We start from the raw sequence: 19344 nt of genomic DNA on the forward strand, positions 1-19344 counted from the left end.
ATATTTTCAGTTTGGTAGAAATATAAGTTAGTTTTGCAAATTATTCGATACAGATATATTTATGGCACCAAATATTCCACCTGGTTATAACAATATGACTAACGTTGAAGTTTATTTCGTAATCCATTCAGCCTTTTTTGATAAAATTCTCTATTTGCTGGGACTAGACCTATGCAAATGTCATCTTGAACTTGTTTTTGCATAAATGCATTGAACTAATGTAAAACATGCTTAGCTTCTTGTACAGGATTTCCTACCCTTTTCAACAAGTTATAATGTATCATAATGTGTCAATGAGACGTTGTGTCACGGGGAGTTCCCAAATATTGCTGCATCCGCATAGCAGAATGAATATACAGACGTGTGTAATTCTAGGATTTGGACTTGCAATAGATGAACCTGTAATTCTACTGGCTAACAGGCCTCTGGTAAACCTATTTTTTTAAGTAGGTTGATTAGAGAGGCATTACATTACATTACATTATTGGCATTTGGCAGATGCTCTTATCCAGAGTGACGTACAGTTGATTAGACTGAGCAGGAGACAATCCTCCCCTGGAGCAATGCAGGGTTAAGGGCTTTGCTCAAGGGACCAACTGTGCGGATTTTATTGTGGCTACACCGGGATTAGAACCACTGACCTTGCGTGTCCCAGTCATTTACCACTACGCAACAGGCCACCCCTACCTGACATCGGTTAGAGAGCATTAGGGCGAATAATCCTTTTTGGAGAGCTTTTAAAAAAATGGACTCTCCTATATGCGAAGTAAAACAAGCTTGAAGGTTAATTTTAGATTTTGTATGAAGAAATTGGCTTTTTGGGAAAATTCATGTGGACTTCTGGAGGCACTGATCCTCACAAAGTGTCTCTTTATTCATTATGCACGCTTTTGAGTGAAATGTCTGGTAATGCCCCAAGAGGGCGCAATTAAGTAACTGTGCTGTGTTATCCTCAAACTGATTCCTCAGCTGTGTTAAGGTGTTGCTTGCATTACCCAGCAAATGCTCTGCTTGAAAAAGATTTATATCCGTCCACTGCAATAACTGGGACACTACAGTATTGACTCTCTCCAAAATCATGTCCTGCATCACAGTCACCGTCACAAACTCGAACGTTTCCTTCAAATTTTAGAGTTTGCGTCTGCACATTGGTCTGGTTTATCGGACTGCGGGGTGACTTTTCGTAAGTGCCTGTAAAACTTCAGCATAGTGAAGTCAAAGCACATGAAGAACATTGTGCCTGGATGCCCATCGCGTTGGGCAAACTTTTCAGTTTTGGCTTTGAATTAATATGGTTCTCCAACAACACCCATTGTTACAATTGCTGACAAGCATTTTTGACACCAAGTTTATGTTTTCAGAATATTTCAGACAGTTAGCACAACAGCACCCAAACTGTGAATAATTTTAAAATTGCTTTGACAAGAAAACGGATCCAATGGACACCGTTTAAAAAAATCTTGAATTAATTTCTCAGTCAGGCTCAACCACCGAATAAACGGCAGATTTCTACAGCTCAATGTGCAAATGTTTGCACACACTTTTTCAAAACTGATACTTTCAAGTTCAAAACCTATAAAACAAAGGCATAAATTCAAGTGGTTAGCAAAAAGGTGGATGGCAATTTGCATTCAAAACAGTCAAAAGTTATCATAGTTACAGAAACAAAGCGCTGATTGAAGTTGAGGCAGAATGTGCTTCTGATTGAGGAGAACATGTGGTCAAATGAAGTAGACTGGGTAGACAAAAACAAGCATTCCTGTACTTGAGACTTCCAATATTTTTTTTACAGAATCCAGAAGCACGCCGTCATCTTGTGAAATAGATATGCGTATAGAACAACACGACTGGCCGAAAGATTCTACTCCCTTATTTGCAGCCTCCTATGTGCAAGTGTTAAACGCTCAAAACATTATTGTGGAGCCAGATAACTGAGAGAACATTAAAATAATCCTGTTCTGGTTGCATCAGGTATGACTATATGCATTCCTTCACCACTCAAATACTTCCGCTGTTTGGTGTGCCTGAGGGGATTCTAACAGAATGTAAGTAAATACAGTAGCGGTTTCTCTTATCGAATGACATTGCCTCGGGCAGAACGTGCTGATAGGCGCACGCACGCACACTTCCATAGAAATGTAACCCGTTTGGCGTTCCACACCATATTGAATCTACGCATCGCTCTTGTTGACGTGTCCAGAATAGACGCTCCTATGATGTGCTACTCCTCCCTCCCACTCATGCTGCCGTCTCCTCACCTGCTGACACCTCTCAAACTATCAGTTTGTGCAGGACTTCAGAAAACATAGCATAATGTTTATTGTATGTTTACCATTTAATCCCGCCAGATTGGAAAATTGGAGAAATCAAACGGTATCAATATTTAAAAAAAGAGATTTTTAAGAGATGTCAAACCCTGAATAGGGTCAAGATTGACCCCATACATAATATGAAAAAATCCACCCGTTGTGAACACATTACAATTAGCATGTTTGATGTCGCTAACAGCGGGCATTAAACGTGGTGAAAGCGAACTAATGGTTGCCGCACAGTGTGCAATATCAGCCGTCAATTACGATTGTTACATGTCACTGTGCAAAAGGGAGGTAAAGCGAAAGTCCTACTGGAAAAGCTACTGAAATAAAATTAATGTTATTTTGATGTTACCTTTAGTATAATAATTTGTGCTACAGTATTTTGGTACTGTATTAGTAAACGAAAGCAATGTAATTTCAAGGTTTATGCATGGTTATTTTTGTCACATGCACATTTTGTTCGTAATAATTGGTCAATTTCCCACATGTTTAACTTATGTCTATACATGGGTATCTGGTAAAAACTCAAATACCAGTCATATGCTCCATGTTTTTCTTATTCAGAATAGAATGTAGTACGTAAATTTATCTGACATGTACGTGCCCATATACAAAGTTATATGTAGTTATAGAGAGTATATGCCATATAAGATGATAGTAAAACCAGTGGATGGTAGTAAAACATTTCACTCTTTTTTCACATAACTTCAGGACGACTGAAACAATGTTGTTTTTCATTAAACCAACAATGACATGACCACAAATTTTACAGATCCCACTGGTCATGTTATTATACGCGGTTTTACTGTACCCTCTGGTTAGTATAAATATGGGCAAAATGCAATTACCATTAAAAATAAGTGAAATTAAAAATGTATAACACAGTCATATTATTATGAATACTTTTATAAATGTACATCATGAATTCAGAGGCATTACAACATTACATTTTTATATGAATATATAATATATATATATATATATATATATAAATTTCACTTAAATAGTCACAGTAATGTTAATGTAGGGCGTGATGAACAAACTCAAGCTCATAATATTTGTATATGTATTAATTTGCAAACAATAATACATATTTTCTCAAATTTAGCACACAAAAAGAAGACATGTTACAGAATTTTGAGCAGAAAAATACCATTCCTCCATTGTTCATAAAAGTCAAATATTGCATAAATGTGATTGATTAGAATGTGTTCATCATGTTTCATGAGCGCACAAACTGTGTCTCAGAAGTCAGTAGATGGAAGTGGTTGGTATTTGACTTTTGGCCTCTTTACTGTATAAATCACTGCTCCACACACAATGACAACCACAACCAAAAGAACGGCAGCGATGAAAACCAGGTTCATGTTCAAGCCCATGTTGGAAGCTGTAAAGAAATTAAAATAATATGTTTTAGAATTCAGTTTAAGTGGATTACCCTGAAATCCTCACCTTTATTTAGAGAACTTGTAATTATATTAATTTTATTTCATGGGTTAGGTTTCAGGATATTATGTTGAGCAAATTGAAATGGTAAATGGACAGCATTTACATGGCACCTTTATTCAAAGTGCTTTACAATCAAAGTGATTCACCCAATCACACGCATACTCGCACCACAACAGCAATAGGCTGCCATGCAAGCTACCTATCAGCTCATTAGGAGGAATTGGGGGTTAGGTGTCTTGTTTAGGGACGCTTTGACATGCCCAAGGCAAGGGATCAAACCAGTAACCTTCAGACTACCGGACCCCCGCCTTTACATCTTGAGCTAAAGCTAGACATATTCACTAATCTCATCCACACCAAATCTAACCAAGTCATAAATGTAACAAAATGTAAACAGGGCTATGGTACCTGTGATATCTGTGGTCTTCTTTAGACGCAAAGGGCCCTGGGAAATGGAGTGTCTCACAGTCTCTGTGGCAACAGCCCTCCTGTGGTGGTGATGTACAACGGGGGTGGCTGTGGCATTGGTGCAGCCCTGAGAACATCTGGTGTAAGGCTCACCTGCCACACACAGGATGACTGAGCAGCTTATGAAGACCTAGAATCCATCAGAAGAATAAGAGAGAGCTCTGAATCCAAAAAGCAGGTAGAATTACACACAATTGGTAGGGTACAAATTACCATGGTCCTATATTACCTCCTCATGTTGTCCAATGAACTGGAAAGCTTCAATTCCAAATTTGAATTCTGAAGGGTTATTTGGATAGACCACCACCGTCTCGTCCAAAGTGCAGCTGGGGAAATAAAATAGTTGAATTCTTTCCGGGGCTGAAAACAATTCTAAAAACATTTTATTTTACACCATCCGCATCTTAATGTTCATATTCCATTTCTATGAGTAATTTTGCATTCCTCATACATAGGCTTGTTCATTTATTCATATTCCAGTCAATACTTCATTGCACTTTGCATGGGCGTATTAATATTTTACCCTGGAAACATCCACTGCATACACCAGTTGTCTTACCCATTTGCAATTATGTCATAGAAAATGTGATAGTTGGGGTCATCAACGGGGGTTGCTCTGCATGACTCCACGAAAAGCTCAGTGTTGGCAATAGAGGAAGTAGCTTTGATTTTCATGTAGAGCATCTCTTGCAGTGCCACCTCTATAGGGTAGGAATCTGTGTCCATCGCAATGTTGAACTGGTCACTGTGGAAGAACTCAAACTGGTAGCTGAACTTTCCAAACCCTTTTTCCGTGAACACGGAAATAAGCTTGTGTGCCCGGAACTCCAGAGACACGCGTCCCTTCTTGGGGTACGTGCATGAGAACTCAATCTCCACCTGGTGTTTCCTGGTAATGACATCACTAATGTTGTCGAACGACATGATTTCATTTTTGAAGATCAGGTTTTCAGCGTCTTCCTACAAAGACAATCGGAGACACCAAAGGATATTACTCTGCGGCAACATCACAGCATTTATTTAATGTGTTATTTGAGTGGATCAAAGGGACTGACCTCCAGTTCAGTTCCACAGGAGCTGAGGGACACGGCAGCGATCACATGGGTGCCGTTGGAGATGGGGGTGCAGGATGGATCAATGAGACGTAGGTGATCTTCATGAAGTCCAATTATTGAGGCCTTCTCCACTTCTACTGTCATTGTGGTCTCGTTACAAACCACATTGACTTTGCCTATTAATTAAATAAATCTTTGGTGAGATTTAATTTGTAAAAATTTGATGATTGTATCAAAAAAAGCCAAAGCCAAAGCTCCACATGCACACTGTTTCATACATGCCAACCATTTTATTCACATTATACTTTCAAAAAGTATCCATGAAGTCGCATGGAAATAAACCACCATTTAACTTGTGTCCATGGTGCATAAAATGAACATTATTGAGCATTTGAACCAGTAGAAAGGAACAGTGAACTGCTGAACACTTACAGTAACAACCTGTACGGCAGCATTTCAAGATAGGGGATAAGCACTGTAAACATAGAATTTTATCTATTGTATAGAATTTAGTACTAACCAATTGTACTGCTAACGTTGACAATGATGCATCTCATTTCAGAATGAAAGATTCTGGACCTGAAAGTTTAGACATGGTCATGAGACACATGAGTTCAGGGCAAAGACAAATCGAAATGAATTACAGATAATATTCAGAAAAATTATTTTTTGTAGCTACATTTCAGTGGTTCCATTAATTTAAACTCTGCTTCTATCAACATCAACAGCATTGTAAGAATGTGGGTGGCACTGTAAAGTAAATTAGACCGTGACTGTTGCCTCATCAAATATTATGCAAGGACCAACAACAGCTGCATTTTCAAAGACCTTTCAGAATAACTTGATCAACAATGTTTTCACTATCATACTTACCCAGATTGACTCTCTGCAATGAAGCAAATGGGAACTTGATCACCGAAGTCATTTTCAGTTGGTGTCCACCTGATTAGAGATTCTCCAACTGCTCCTCTGATAGTGGTGTACTTTGTGATGTTCAGAGGTCCACTGATGATAAAGTTTTTTACCCTGTTGAAGGCATAGTGTGATCAATATCAGACGCCTTTTTGCAATTATCACATAGAAAATCCAAATATGCAGTATCTGCTACTCAATTATTTCATTCAAATAGTTTAAATGTCCAAGCAATAGTGTAGTCATGTAGTGGTTGAGGTACACAACTGGGACACGCAAGGCCGGTGGGGCCACAATAAGACCCGCTCTTAAACCTGCATTGCTCCAGGGGAGGATTATCTCCTGCGTAGTCTAATCAACTGTACATCCCTCTGGATAAGAGTGTCTGCCAAATGCCATTAATATAATGTGATGTATTGTAAAAAATATATGTATTTCCGCCCTATTCTGATAAGGGAATTTTAACAACTGTTATTTTTTTCAAATTAAACTGATAATAATACTCTTTAATAATACTTTTAATGGACAGGAATAAACATGTTTCTGAATGTGACAGAACTTCTATCTTACCATGATTGAGTTGCTGTAGCATTGAGCTTAATTTCCAACTCCTGATTGACATAGGCAATGAGGATTTCTCCATGTTTTGGAGTTGGGGACAGAAACCGAGGCAGAATGTGTCCCTCAGCACAGGAAGAAACAGGTGGGTCAACTGAAATTCAACGGCAGAGAAATAGGAGAAGGAATATCATCAAAATTCACGATGAAGGTGTATGTAGGTCTCAGAGTCTCCCTGTTATTATTTGGACAGCTGTAGATCAATTTAATTATAGATTACATTTACCTTGGATTACAAACTGCAGAGGGATTTTGCTCAGTGGAATGTTCATAGGCATAGGATTCATAGTGGTAGTTGGTTGTGCAGTTGGAGTGTGTTGTGTAGTGGTAGTGGGTCGTGTAGTAGGACGTGATGTACTCATAGGGTAGTAGTGGTAGTGAGCTGCTGTAGTTGTAGTGCGTTGTGTAATTGTAGTGTGTCGTGCAGTTGCAGGGGCTCCTATAGTTGTAGTGGGTCGTGTAGTTGTAGTGTTTTGTGCAGTTGCAGGGGCTCCTGTAGTTGTAGTGGGTCGTGTAGTTGTAGGACGTGATGTAATCACAGGGTAGGTGTGGTAGTGAGCTGCTGTAGTTGTAGTGTGTCGTGTAGTTGTAGGACGTGATGTAATCACAGGGTAGGTGTGGTAGTGAGCTGCTGTAGTTGTAGTGGGTTGTGTAGTTGTAGTGTGTTGTGTAGTTGTAGGACGTGATGTAATCACAGGGTAGGTGTGGTAGTGAACTGCTGTAGTTGTAGTGGGTCGTGTAGTTGTAGTGTGTCGTGTAGTTGTAGGACGTGATGTAATCACAGGGTAGGTGTGGTAGTGAGCTGCTCTAGTTGTTGTGGCTGTTGTAGTTGGAGGGGGTGTTGTACTTGTAAGGTAGTAGGGGTAGTTAGATGCTCGCTTGTCTCTATAAACTAGTGGGGACTTGATGGATGATGTGCCATCTGTGTAAGACAGAGTGATTTCTTGTCTGGGGTAATCCTCCAGGACAATCTCAAAGGCATGAACCTTCGTTATAACAAAGGTGTCCCAATAAAACAAGGTGCAGGTATTCTGAAAAAAAAAAGAAAATTAGCCGTATTGTCAAGAAAGAACAGGTCATATGAGGTGAAATTTTAAGCACAGTTGTTTTCTACAGCCTTCTCTGTTTAAAGGCCATGCTTGATAACCACTTAATTTTCTATTATTACATAGGGAAACAGTGCATATTTATTTTTTCATAAGCAGGACAATTAACTTCTATGATCTCAACTTCTAGAAAACTAGAATTTTTTTTACCCCCTGTACTTTCCAATTTCCAATACGATTACAATTGCCTTATGCCTCACATGTGTTACATGTATAAAATACGGATAAGATGCCTGTAAAAGGCTGCAATAGGAATGTGATGGCCCTGATGTCAGCTTACTCAAAGAAAAGTGAGTGCAGATCCACACATACCAGAGTAAGATGGTGCCAGCTAATAGAACAGTGCCAGCATTGATTGGAGAATACATTCTGGCTACTTTCAGGTCATTACCACAGGCATCATGTACGCATTGTATGAATGTTTCCACCATCAGCATTGTTCTGTTGATCGTCACCAGTGTGGCCCATGATTGGTCTAGTTATTACTCCCTTCCCATTTTTTTCCTATCATAATATCCATGTTCTTTATATATATTTTAACTTCTTACTTGATCCAACTTGAAGCCAGAATGCTGTTTACATGTACGGCACTCATTGAAACGAGCCATTCCATATCTGCATCTGACTTGGTCATTATCAGGGTCATGAGCCAGCAGATTAAATGTTCTTGGACAATTTCGTGGTACCCTACAAATGCAAAAAATGTTTTACAATATATTATACCTTATATTTGTTTTATATCATGAGAAGTTGTTTATGCAGTGTCTCATATCCATCTTCTTATCATTTACTGTTGTCTATGGCTTGCAAAAATTTACATGTAATTTTCTACCTGGCCCTAGTAGTTCAATTTGGCAGTTCAGAAAATGGACTTAAGTCATGTCTTATACTTGAATCTAAATTCTTGAATCTGGATTAAAATCTTTGAGTTTTAATTTGGCTGTACAAGTTGCTTCGTTGATAATTTGAATGAATTTTCTTGCTCCAAAACACAAGCCTCAAAATGCACTATGCCTACTAGTTCCATTTAAAAACCATATCATCAAAAATATCCATTCTAATCACACACAAAAACTGTTTGAGCCAGGAACAAATACTAAACAAATACAAAATACAAATACAAAACCCAAAGATATTATGGGCAACAGTTTGTGAGAAGCTATGACATTACCGGATGAAAGGTATAATTGTTGTCACTGGAGATCTGTTGGGTTCCTGTGTGTCTGACCTCATCCCAAGGTCGACATGTGTCAAAAGCCTCCATGAACCAAAGCTATCTGAGGGTATCCAACAACACCCCGTTTCCCTACAATAGTAACAAATCACACATTTAAAACATTACACATTCTAATTTAATTATCTTTTATACCTTCTGATCCTGAAAGACTTACCAAATTTCAAAAGGCTTGTTGCTTGAAATATTTCTTGACATTAACGCTTCCGACTGACACCAGGTGCTTCCTTTAGTATTAGCTCCATTGGAATTGCGATCCACTTCACCGATTGCAAATGTATCTACACTCCCGCAGTTTCCACTACCACAGTACGAGGAGTTAAGTCTATAGCAGGCATGGAAAGTCTGCTTGAAGCGGAAGTCCACCTGCAATTACAACAAAATTATTGTTGTTCATTAAAAAACATGAAAGCAAATTGCACTAGTGGCTTCTAGCAACCAGTACACTTGAATTTAATATTCAGGTAATACATTTATTTATGTTAATTTACACATGATGACTTCTCTGGTATTTAATGAAGTAATAAATGTAGCGTGCACCTATTTATGATGTTAAAGGCTTGTTTTAAACCTCATTTATGTATACATTTGGAAAAGGATATCGTCTATGAAGCACATATCTTCCTCCTGCCTGCGAAGCAAATGTCCTATCTGAATGACCGCATTTAACTGAACTGAATTGCTGCTTAGAAAACAAACAATTTCTGTTCTCCTTTAATTACAAATATATATTTACACTATATATGTAACAAAACACAACCGAAGTAGCTATTCAGAACATTGCTTTACTGTACATTGTAATTTCCGGGTGATATGTTAAACATTTTAAACAGATATTTTCTGAGGAATGCTGTTATTTATGCTCCACTAAATCAAATAAAACACTGAATTTGCTGCCTCACCCTGAATGATCCATCGGGGTTCTTTCCTTTTGGAGTGAAGGTCATGACCCCACCATAGAAGTGAGAGGCCAGAGCCCCACAACATGAGGCCAGGAGCAGCAGCAGTGTGTAGGAAGCCATGGTGCTCCAGTCGAATCGGACCTGCTGTATCAATACAGTCAACCCACAGACACCATCATTTATATACTGTCAGAAACATAAACAAGTTTGGTTACTCGTGGTAAGTTGAACAATACAACAGACCACAGGAATGAGGAAATCAAAAATGTATCAATTGGTTTGTTAATGAATTATTATGCATTAGTATGTATTATTATGCATTATTATGATTGTGGAATATGGAGCATGTCAATCAGGGCAGTTTAAAGTGTCATTAGTGCTGTTAATGGCCAGTGTCCTTGGGCAGGGGGATGTGATACCCAAGGAGAACTGTAAAATAATGTGCTATGGGGCATTGTATATATTTATATCAAGCATTGTCCATTTTTAATGTGAGCTTGTTGGAAACAGCAGAGGGTTCAATAGTACTGATCCTCCTGCAAGAATGACTGCATGAACAAGTGATGTGAAGCATAAAACAATGACAGGTGTTGATCTACAAGGAACTGTCAAAGGCATCACATTTTTAAGTTATAGAATGTTGAACATGTCTTGACTAGTACTTCACTGTCCGTGGGTTTGAGAAATGAGAAACCAACTCTGCGTCATCTAAAACACTTTCGTTTCAGAAACTGGAAACCAAATCTTTCCTGTCACACCATCACGGTTCAAAGAATCCTCATAACAGTGAATACAGCCTCTCCTTGGACATTCATGCATATAAACAGGGATTAAATGATACATTCTAATTAATTGTCTTTTATTCAATGTATTGAGCTAGTATGTATAATAAACTTGATATCATATACAGTAAACATATTTGACTTTCCATTGCCAATGTGAGTTGGCACAGCTAATCAAAATACAAACGGAAATGACAGTTAACAGTTAATGACAGTTAGACACTTGCGAAATATTCTAATGGCTTTTCACCATGTCACTTTCGTTTATCGGAAAGAGAACAATGCTGAACTGTGGATTGTGAAACAAATGAATGCTAAGCAATGTCATAGAAGATGATCTATTGCTCCTAACCACATAATATTGTTTGAATGCCACACATTAACAACCATCTTCCCCCCCCCCTCATTCTCAACCTAACATACTGTAGACTTAGATGGATAGTTTATTACCCCAATCAGAAGAGGGGTCAGTTTCTCAATAATAACAATTGTGCCAGACTAATGACTAAAGACGCAACATCACAAAAGCATTAGCGCAAGTTAGCTATGCTAACAGAGAAGTACAATTTATAAAAGACTACATGGGACGGGTGCGTGGGGTGTTTGGATCCAAATTGCACAATTCAGAAACAATGATGTAGTTAAGTCCCGTCAGGGCTTTATTCGGGGAAATCCAGAGAGTGTAGTCAAAAAACAAGCAATGTTCGTACACGTAATATCCAGCCAAAAAACCAAAGCGCAGTACCGAGGGAGAAGGCATTCTCGTAATCGGTACACATGCAAGAAGTCCGGTAGCCAGGAAAGCTGTCAGCGGGGCAGAAGTACAGGCGGCCGGTAGGCAGGCTCAGGGTCAATGACAGCACAAGAGTCAAGACCGAAGTCTACTCCACGGGGCAAAGGTACGAAAACAGCAGGCAAAGACATGGTACAGGCAGGCAATGGTCAACAAAACAGAAGTCAATAATCTTTGGACAGTAAACAGGTTTGGATCGTAACAGGTAGACAATGGCTTGACAAAAGCCGCTAAAGCAGTGCACTGACTAACAGGAGGCAAACAATTTTGCAAAGACAAGACATGAAACTGAGCTTTATATGCAGGTGAAGACAGGTGTAATTACAATTAGCTTGAGAGCAGCAAGAGAATGGAATTCAGGTGTGGAGGCTTGACAAGTTAACAAAGTAATTAGTAATTGTTAGTAATAAACCTATCCTGCCCTAGCATTAGTAAATTAGTAAATGACATGCACAAGAAACGTAAGGTAACATGAACACATGATTAGAATGTTAGTATTACCCAATCCTGATCTAGCATTAGTAGATTAGTAAGTAGACAAGGGAAATTGAAACAATTAGGGTGTGAGTGACAGAAAGGGAGACAGAGAAAGCACGAATGCAAGATTTGCAGAAAGACATGAAAAAGTGTATGTTAATCAATGACCAGTACAACGTAACATGAAACATAAATTGTGACATAACAAGTTTGCGAAATATGACCATAAACTAAATAACATGACATGGCAAGACTAACAATTAAATCGTAACAACTAAACATGAAACCTAACATGACATGAAACATAAAAACATGGTGATACTAGACTAACATAATATGTGACATGGCAATAACATAACCGAGACAATAACTAAACATAAAACATGACAAACATGAAACGTGACTCTACGTTACATTACATTCATTTAGCATAAGCTCTTATCCAGAGCGACGTACAATAAAGAGCAAATTAAAACCAGGGACAAGTGTTTTGAAGACTCTAGAGAAAAGTACAGTTCCAAATCATAGAGTGATCACATAGATACAACTTGAACCCTTGAAGAGTACATCACCTTTCCAACTAGCATACCATGGTTGGCAGCTAGAATACCCTTAATATTACAATAATTATACACAAGTGCTATTATAATTATACATAAGTGCCTGGTATGCGAGCACCAATGTTTTCAATTTGACGCGAGCCATAACAGGCAGCTAATGGAGGTTGGTGAGCAGGCGGGTGCCGCGACGTTCTGAGTGGAGAAGGTGTTGATGAAGGAACAGATTCTCTGGATATTGTACAGGAAGAACCTGCATGCCCAGGTCACCGCAGCAATGTTCTTGGAGAAGGGCATCCTGTTGTCCATCTCTACTCTGCGGTTTCTTGCACTGGGGGTTGAGGTCACTGTGGTATCCCCTAGTGAAATGAAAAAATCAAAGAAGGGAAAGGTTAGAGTAAAGATGAAGATTAGCTCCATCTTACCTGGGTTGAGCTTTAGAAGGTGGTTGTCCATCCATCTCTGGATGTCTCTCAGGCAGGCGGACATACGGGTAGAGACCTGGGTGTCAGATGGGTGAAAGGAGAGAAAGAGTTGGGTGTAATCAGCATAACAATGGTATGACATGCCATGAGCAGAGATGGCAAGGGATCTAGTGTCGATGGAGAAGAGGAGGGGACCGAGGACTGAGCCCTGGGGAACTCCGGTAATAAGGGGATGAGGTGCCGATGCTTTACCAGTCCAGGTGACCTGGGACGACTGGCCAGAGAGATAGGACTTAATCCAGTCTAGGGCTGTACAAGGGAGGGGAAAATGGGAGGATGTCAGGTGTGATTGCCTGAAAGAGGGTTGAGGGGATAGGGTCGAGGGCACAAATAGTAGGGTGGTGGGAGAACAGGTGTTGAGACACATCAGTGACTTGAGGGGAGAGGAAGAGGAGAAACAGGGGGCAAGCACAGAGGTGGTGGTGGTCATTACATTATTGGCATTTCATAAAGGTGTCATAAAGGTGTTGCGGATGTGTGCTGAGGAGAGAGAAAAAATGGAGAACAATTGATGAGGGTTAGAATTGGACTCATGAATTTTTGTTTGATAGTAATTTATTTTGCCGGTGGTGATGGCAGAAGAGAATGTTTGACGAGTCTCTCCTATTTGATCAAATGAAAAACTTAAGTTTGACCTGACAAACACTGAGTGGTAAAAATGCATTTTTGAACAGCATTAAGAGAAAATTCCACGACATTTGTTTACAGCTGGCGCCACTGGTTTTGGGTTTCAGTGTCAGTGTCGAGGGGTAGGGCGAGACCTGCCTTTTGGTTCTGAGTACAGATTTTTTCTTTACCTGTGGTTGACCCTGAGTCATGCAGTTTCCACCTGTGTCCACTGGGCCTTGGTCTCTGTTGGGAGGAGAAATGGGGTACAGTTTGTTACCATTAAGCTATTACCATTAATAATGTAGTTCAAGTCCACTTCAGTTATAGTAGAGAGTTCACCAGAGACAGAACACATGCTGTATTTAAGTTACAGGAACTACTAGATCCAGTCAGCATGCCCACAAAGACACCACAAAGACTTTCCAGGCCCAGCCCCCAAGTGGGAAAATTTGGTGGGGTTTCTGGAGGCAATCAATGAAGCAGCCAGTTATTTTAATTCGGACAAATCTATTAAAAACACAGCAATTTTCTAAATGGAAAAACTAGCCATGTAGCTTTCATGAAAAAGAAACCTATAGCAATACCAGTATTGCTTGCATGCTTACTTGTCTGCGACGTTACTGACTGGATCTAAAAAAGGTGTTGGCGCATACCTCTGTAGTGACCAGCCTACACTCCCTAATAGTTCACTTGAAGCCAAATATACAATGCACTTAGCTTAGACGAACAAATAAAGGTGTTGGCTCATACCTGCATAATGACTAGGAATTAAACAGTTTTTCACTCGGCTGAGGGATCGACGCTTGCCAGATGGGCGCAGGAACCTGACCACCCACAGCCGTTCCCGGTTCCCTGTGCCAGGCATCCCATCCCCAGAAAGCCACCTGATCCTGAACCTGAGCCCAGGGAGGTGGGGTGAACCCATCTCTCACCACCTAAGAGGGAGAGACTCCTGCTTGAGTGCCTCTACCTGTACTGTTGTGGACCTGGTCACCACGTCTGTAATTGTCTGTTAAAAGACAACACCCGTCAAGCAACAGTGAGGGTCCTGACAGGTGCCAGCATGCTTGCAGCCCCCCTCAACCTTCCATTCCATTCTACTGGCCTACATCTCCTGGGAGGGGGATCGCCAACAGGTACGAGTAAATCTAGCTGTCCACTTTTCACAATCCCCGTTTCGACTGATCCATTAATGGCAGCTGGGGGGTTGAAGAAGTCAAGCGGCAGGGTGAGGACATCGAAATAGAAGATTTTTGGTCTAATCACTGTAAAATGGCTAATTCTGGTAACTTTTGGGGGATTCTACCATTAGCTGGCAGCAAATGCAATACTGTATAATATAAACCAGATCCTTAAACATTAAATAAAATGCAATTAAAGGGCAAGGCCACAAAACAATGGAGCGCTTAATGCTACATATGTAGGGTGCAATCTATAAGTATTTGGCCAGTGACAAAAAATCTTTATTTTTGGAAATGTAAATATAGTACATTGGACTTTAATTTAACAATGAATATGATGTGCAGACTGTTGGCTTTAATTTGAGGGAATTTGCATCCACATTGGGTGAATCATGTTTATTTGCTGGTATTCCCTTTTCTGTGACTTTAATGATGCAGGTTTAATTTTGGTCTCATTTGGTAAATGAAATTATGGTTGAACAAAGGTGTTCTAGTTAATGTTCTAGCCAAATACAGCATCAACATGTTTGGCATTGAAACAGAGATGCATCAAAAGAAAAACACCTCATAGCAATATGGTGGTGAGTCAGTCATGTTTTTTGACTGTTTTAATTCCAGAAGTTCAGAGGCACTGATTAACCCTATGCAGACTGCCCCCTTGTGGTTTGGTCATCAACATCCCAAATTATTCTTGCATTCGTATCTCTATAATAATATAAACTGCAACATGATAAAACCACAAAAAGGCGGTGCCAGATTGTTAAACAGACCCTAGCGAGAATAGTGCTTTAGATGTTTATCAGCCTCTTATTTGCAAAACAGGGCAATCCAGCCTCCCCCTGGTCATGCTCACGCTTTGCAACCAGACTCTGACAATAAAAGTAATATTCTAATAATCCTTGATACCATTTCTATACATCAAAACAGGTTCCAATATAAGAACAAAAATAAAAACAAATAATAAATAATAAAGAATAGTTGAAAGAATAAAAACATAGTTTTTTTCTTAGCTCACTTTTATTGCATGTCTGGCTGACATTTTCAGTTTGGTAGAAATATAAGTTAGTTTTGCAAATTATTCGATACAGATATATTTATGGAACCAAATATTCCACCTGGTTATAACAATATGACTAACGTTGAAGTTTATTTCGTAATCCATTCAGCCTTTTTTGATAAAACTCTCTATTTGCTGGGACTAGACCTATGCAAATGTCATCTTGAACTTGTTTTTGCATAAATGCATTGAACTAATGTAAAACATGCTTAGCATGCATGCTTAGGATTTCCTACCCTTTTCAACAAGTTATAATGTATCATAATGTGTCAATGAGACGTTGTGTCACGGGGAGTTCCCAAATATTGCTGCATCCGCATAGCAGAATGAATATACAGACGTGTGTAATTCTAGGATTTGGACTTGCAATAGATGAACCTGTAATTCTACTGGCTAACAGGCCTCTGGTAAACCTATTTTTTTAAGTAGGTTGATTAGAGAGGCATTACATTACATTACATTACATTACATTATTGGCATTTGGCAGATGCTCTTATCCAGAGCGACGTACAGTTGATTAGACTGAGCAGGAGACAATCCTCCCCTGGAGCAATGCAGGGTTAAGGGCTTTGCTCAAGGGACCAACTGTGCGGATTTTATTGTGGCTACACCGGGATTAGAACCACTGACCTTGCGTGTCCCAGTCATTTACCACTACGCAACAGGCCACCCCTACCTGACATTGGTTAGAGAGCATTAGGGCGAATAATCATTTTTGGAGAGCTTTTAAAAAAATGGACTCTCCTATATGCGAAGTAAAACAAGCGTGAAGGTTAATTTTAGATTTTGTATGAAGAAATTGGCTTTTTGGGAAAATTCATGTGGACTTCTGGAGGCACTGATCCTCACAAAGTTCATCAAAGTGTCTCTTTATTCATCATGCACGCTTTTGAGTGAAATGTCTGGTAATGCCCCAAGAGGGCGCAATTAAGTAACTGTGCTGTGTTATCCTCAAACTGATTCCTCAGCTGTGTTAAAGTGTTGCTTGCATTACCCAGCAAATGCGCTGCTTGAAAAAGATTTATATCCGTCCACTGCAATAACTGGGACACTACAGTATTGACTCTCTCCAAAATCATGTCCTGCATCACAGTCACCGTCACAAACTTGAACGTTTCCTTCAAATTTTAGAGTTTGCGTCTGCACATTGGTCTGGTTTATCGGACTGCGGGGTGACTTTAGTAAGTGCCTGTAAAACTTCAGCATAGTGAAGTCAAAGCACATGAAGAACATTGTGCCTGGATGCCCATCACGTTGGGCAAACTCTTTTCAGTTTTGGCTTTGAATTAATATGGTTCTCCAACAACACCCATCTTTTACAGTTTGTTACAATTTCATGTTTATGTTTTCAGAATATTTCACACAGTTAGCACAACAGCACCCAAACTGTGAATAATTTTAAAATTGCTTTGACAAGAAAATGGATCCAATGGACACCGTTTAAAAAAATCTTGAATTCATTTCTCAGTCAGGCTCAACCACCGAATAAACAGCAGAATTCTACAGCTCAATATGCAAATGTTTGCACACACTTTTTCAAAACTGATACTTTCAAGTTCTAAACCTATAAAACAAATAGGCAAAAATTCAAGTGGATAGCAAAACGGTGGATAGCAATTTGCATTCAAAACAGTCAAAAGTTATCATAGTTACAGAAACAAAGCGCTGATTGAAGTTGATGCAGAATGTGCTTCTGATTGTGAATTGGTTATTGAATGACTAATCTTGCCTGATTCAGTTGGAGACCTACCCAGGTGTTACAGGAATTTGCATTTCATCTTTGACTGATGGACCCAGGAGGAAATACAAAAAAAGGAAGACAAATGGCCAGGCATTGGAGGGGGAGAGGGAGTGCCTCTAGGCCGCTTGGCACCTCCCCCTCTCCGAACCTCCACCTCACACTCACGACTACTGTCTGTTCTGGCTCCACGGTGGTGGAATGAGCTCCCCGTTGAGGTCAGAACTGTAGAATCTCTCCCCACCTTCAAGCGCAAACTGAAGACGCACCTTAATTGTTATCTTTCTGTGATTTACTTTGTGTATCGGTATTTTTAGTTGGTTGGTAAGCAGTGTTTGGATAGTTACGTTTGGTCACTTTTGCTTTGTTGTTTGTTTGTTTATTTGTTTGTTAAAAAAATAAATAATAATAATAATAATAATTTCAAATAGGCCCTGGTCCTTATCTTTGTTGTACAGGTAGCAGTTGAAATTGTACTTCCCTCTAGGGTCTTTCAGCGCACTTATCCCTGGTTATGGGTATGCACTTTGTTGTACGTCGCTCTGGATATGAGCGTCTGCCAAATGCCATTAATGTAAATGTAATGTAATGAGTGGATTATAAATTTGAACACAGAGGATGGATGCCGGATACTAGTATATTAGCTGTTGATTGCCAGGGATCGATCAGGCATGCTGAGCTTTTTTACCCAGGTTATAGCAAGACAGGACATATGGTGCGATGTTGAGGAGAACATGTGGTCAAATGAAATAGACTGGGTAGACAAAAACAAGCATTTCTGTACTTGAGACTTTTTTTCACTGTACTACATCCACGTTTGCCAATTAAACCTTCACTGCAGCATTTCTATGACTTGTCTCTGTTGCATATATGTGCTGTAGTGCATCCCATACAGTAAAGATACAGATGCCATTGGGCGTTGTAATGGGAAGTTTGGAAAAATAATAAAAAGAAACATTGCTACACTATAAATCACTGTTTAGTTCACCTACTTCTTCACGATGCCCTCGTTAACCAAAACGTAATCTGACCTTTGTCCATTTGCACATCCACAGTAAGGTAATTCTTCCATATCAAATATCAGCTGCCGAATGTGCCTCGCAATTTCCTGAGCATGTATGGCTCATGTCCGTTGGAAAGGGTCCCCCTGGTTGAGCCTTGGCTGAGTATGGCCCTCATTATGCTGGGATCTGTTACATTGATGGGGTAATGGGCTCTGTCAGTTGGAAAAAGCTTAATTGATGTTACCTCCCCTTCAGGGTTAGGGATAGCAGTGTTGTTGGCAGACAGATCAGGTAAATCCGGAGGGTCGGACGTGGCAATAATGCTTGCTGCAGTCGCAGTCTCCATGCAGCTAATGCTAGCAGTCTCCTTGCAAACATCCTCGGCCTCTGTGCCACTAATATTACTGTACAAGCACTTTCAATTGAAACCCCCCCCCAACTGTGTGCCTCTCCCCTATGCCACTGCCTATAGGGTATATATAATTTTATATATTTGAGATTTTATGATTAAGTCACCTCCATTCTTCTGTGAATTTGTTTGATTCATGGAGAAATTTTGTCTACACAAAAATGCGAAAACTAATGTTCATTTTTGTCTCTAT

General features: G+C 39.7%; 1 protein-coding gene across 1 annotated transcript; it reads right to left on the bottom strand.

Annotated features, from left to right (window-relative positions):
• Positions 1-3451: 3451 nt before the first annotated feature.
• Positions 3452-9426, bottom strand: LOC133111792 (uncharacterized). Its single transcript, XM_061222377.1, has 12 exons — positions 9315-9426; positions 9095-9229; positions 8472-8610; positions 7044-7848; positions 6770-6911; positions 6161-6313; positions 5808-5866; positions 5288-5463; positions 4792-5192; positions 4462-4558; positions 4173-4362; positions 3452-3702 (listed from the first exon to the last, which is right to left on the bottom strand). The coding sequence occupies exons 1-12, from the start codon at positions 9353-9355 to the stop codon at positions 3560-3562; spliced, it is 2481 nt and encodes an 826-aa protein (XP_061078361.1). The 5' UTR covers positions 9356-9426; the 3' UTR covers positions 3452-3559.
• Between the last annotated feature and the right edge of the window lie 9918 nt (positions 9427-19344).

Source organism: Conger conger, chromosome 15 (genome assembly GCF_963514075.1).
Source record: "Conger conger chromosome 15, fConCon1.1, whole genome shotgun sequence".
NCBI lineage: Eukaryota > Metazoa > Chordata > Actinopteri > Anguilliformes > Congridae > Conger > Conger conger.

What these genes read in the sequence shown, in the direction of transcription:
- LOC133111792 (XM_061222377.1), bottom strand. Translation starts at nt 9,355, where the DNA reads ATGTCAAGAAATATTTCAAGCAACAAGCCTTTTGAAATTTG. An exon ending in TATGACATAATTGCAAATGG is followed by an intron (nt 4,559 to 4,791) that starts GTAAGACAACTG and finishes TTATTTCCCCAG; the next exon opens with CTGCACTTTGGACGAGACGG. An exon ending in GAAGACCACAGATATCACAG is followed by an intron (nt 3,703 to 4,172) that starts GTACCATAGCCC and finishes ATTTCTTTACAG; the next exon opens with CTTCCAACATGGGCTTGAAC.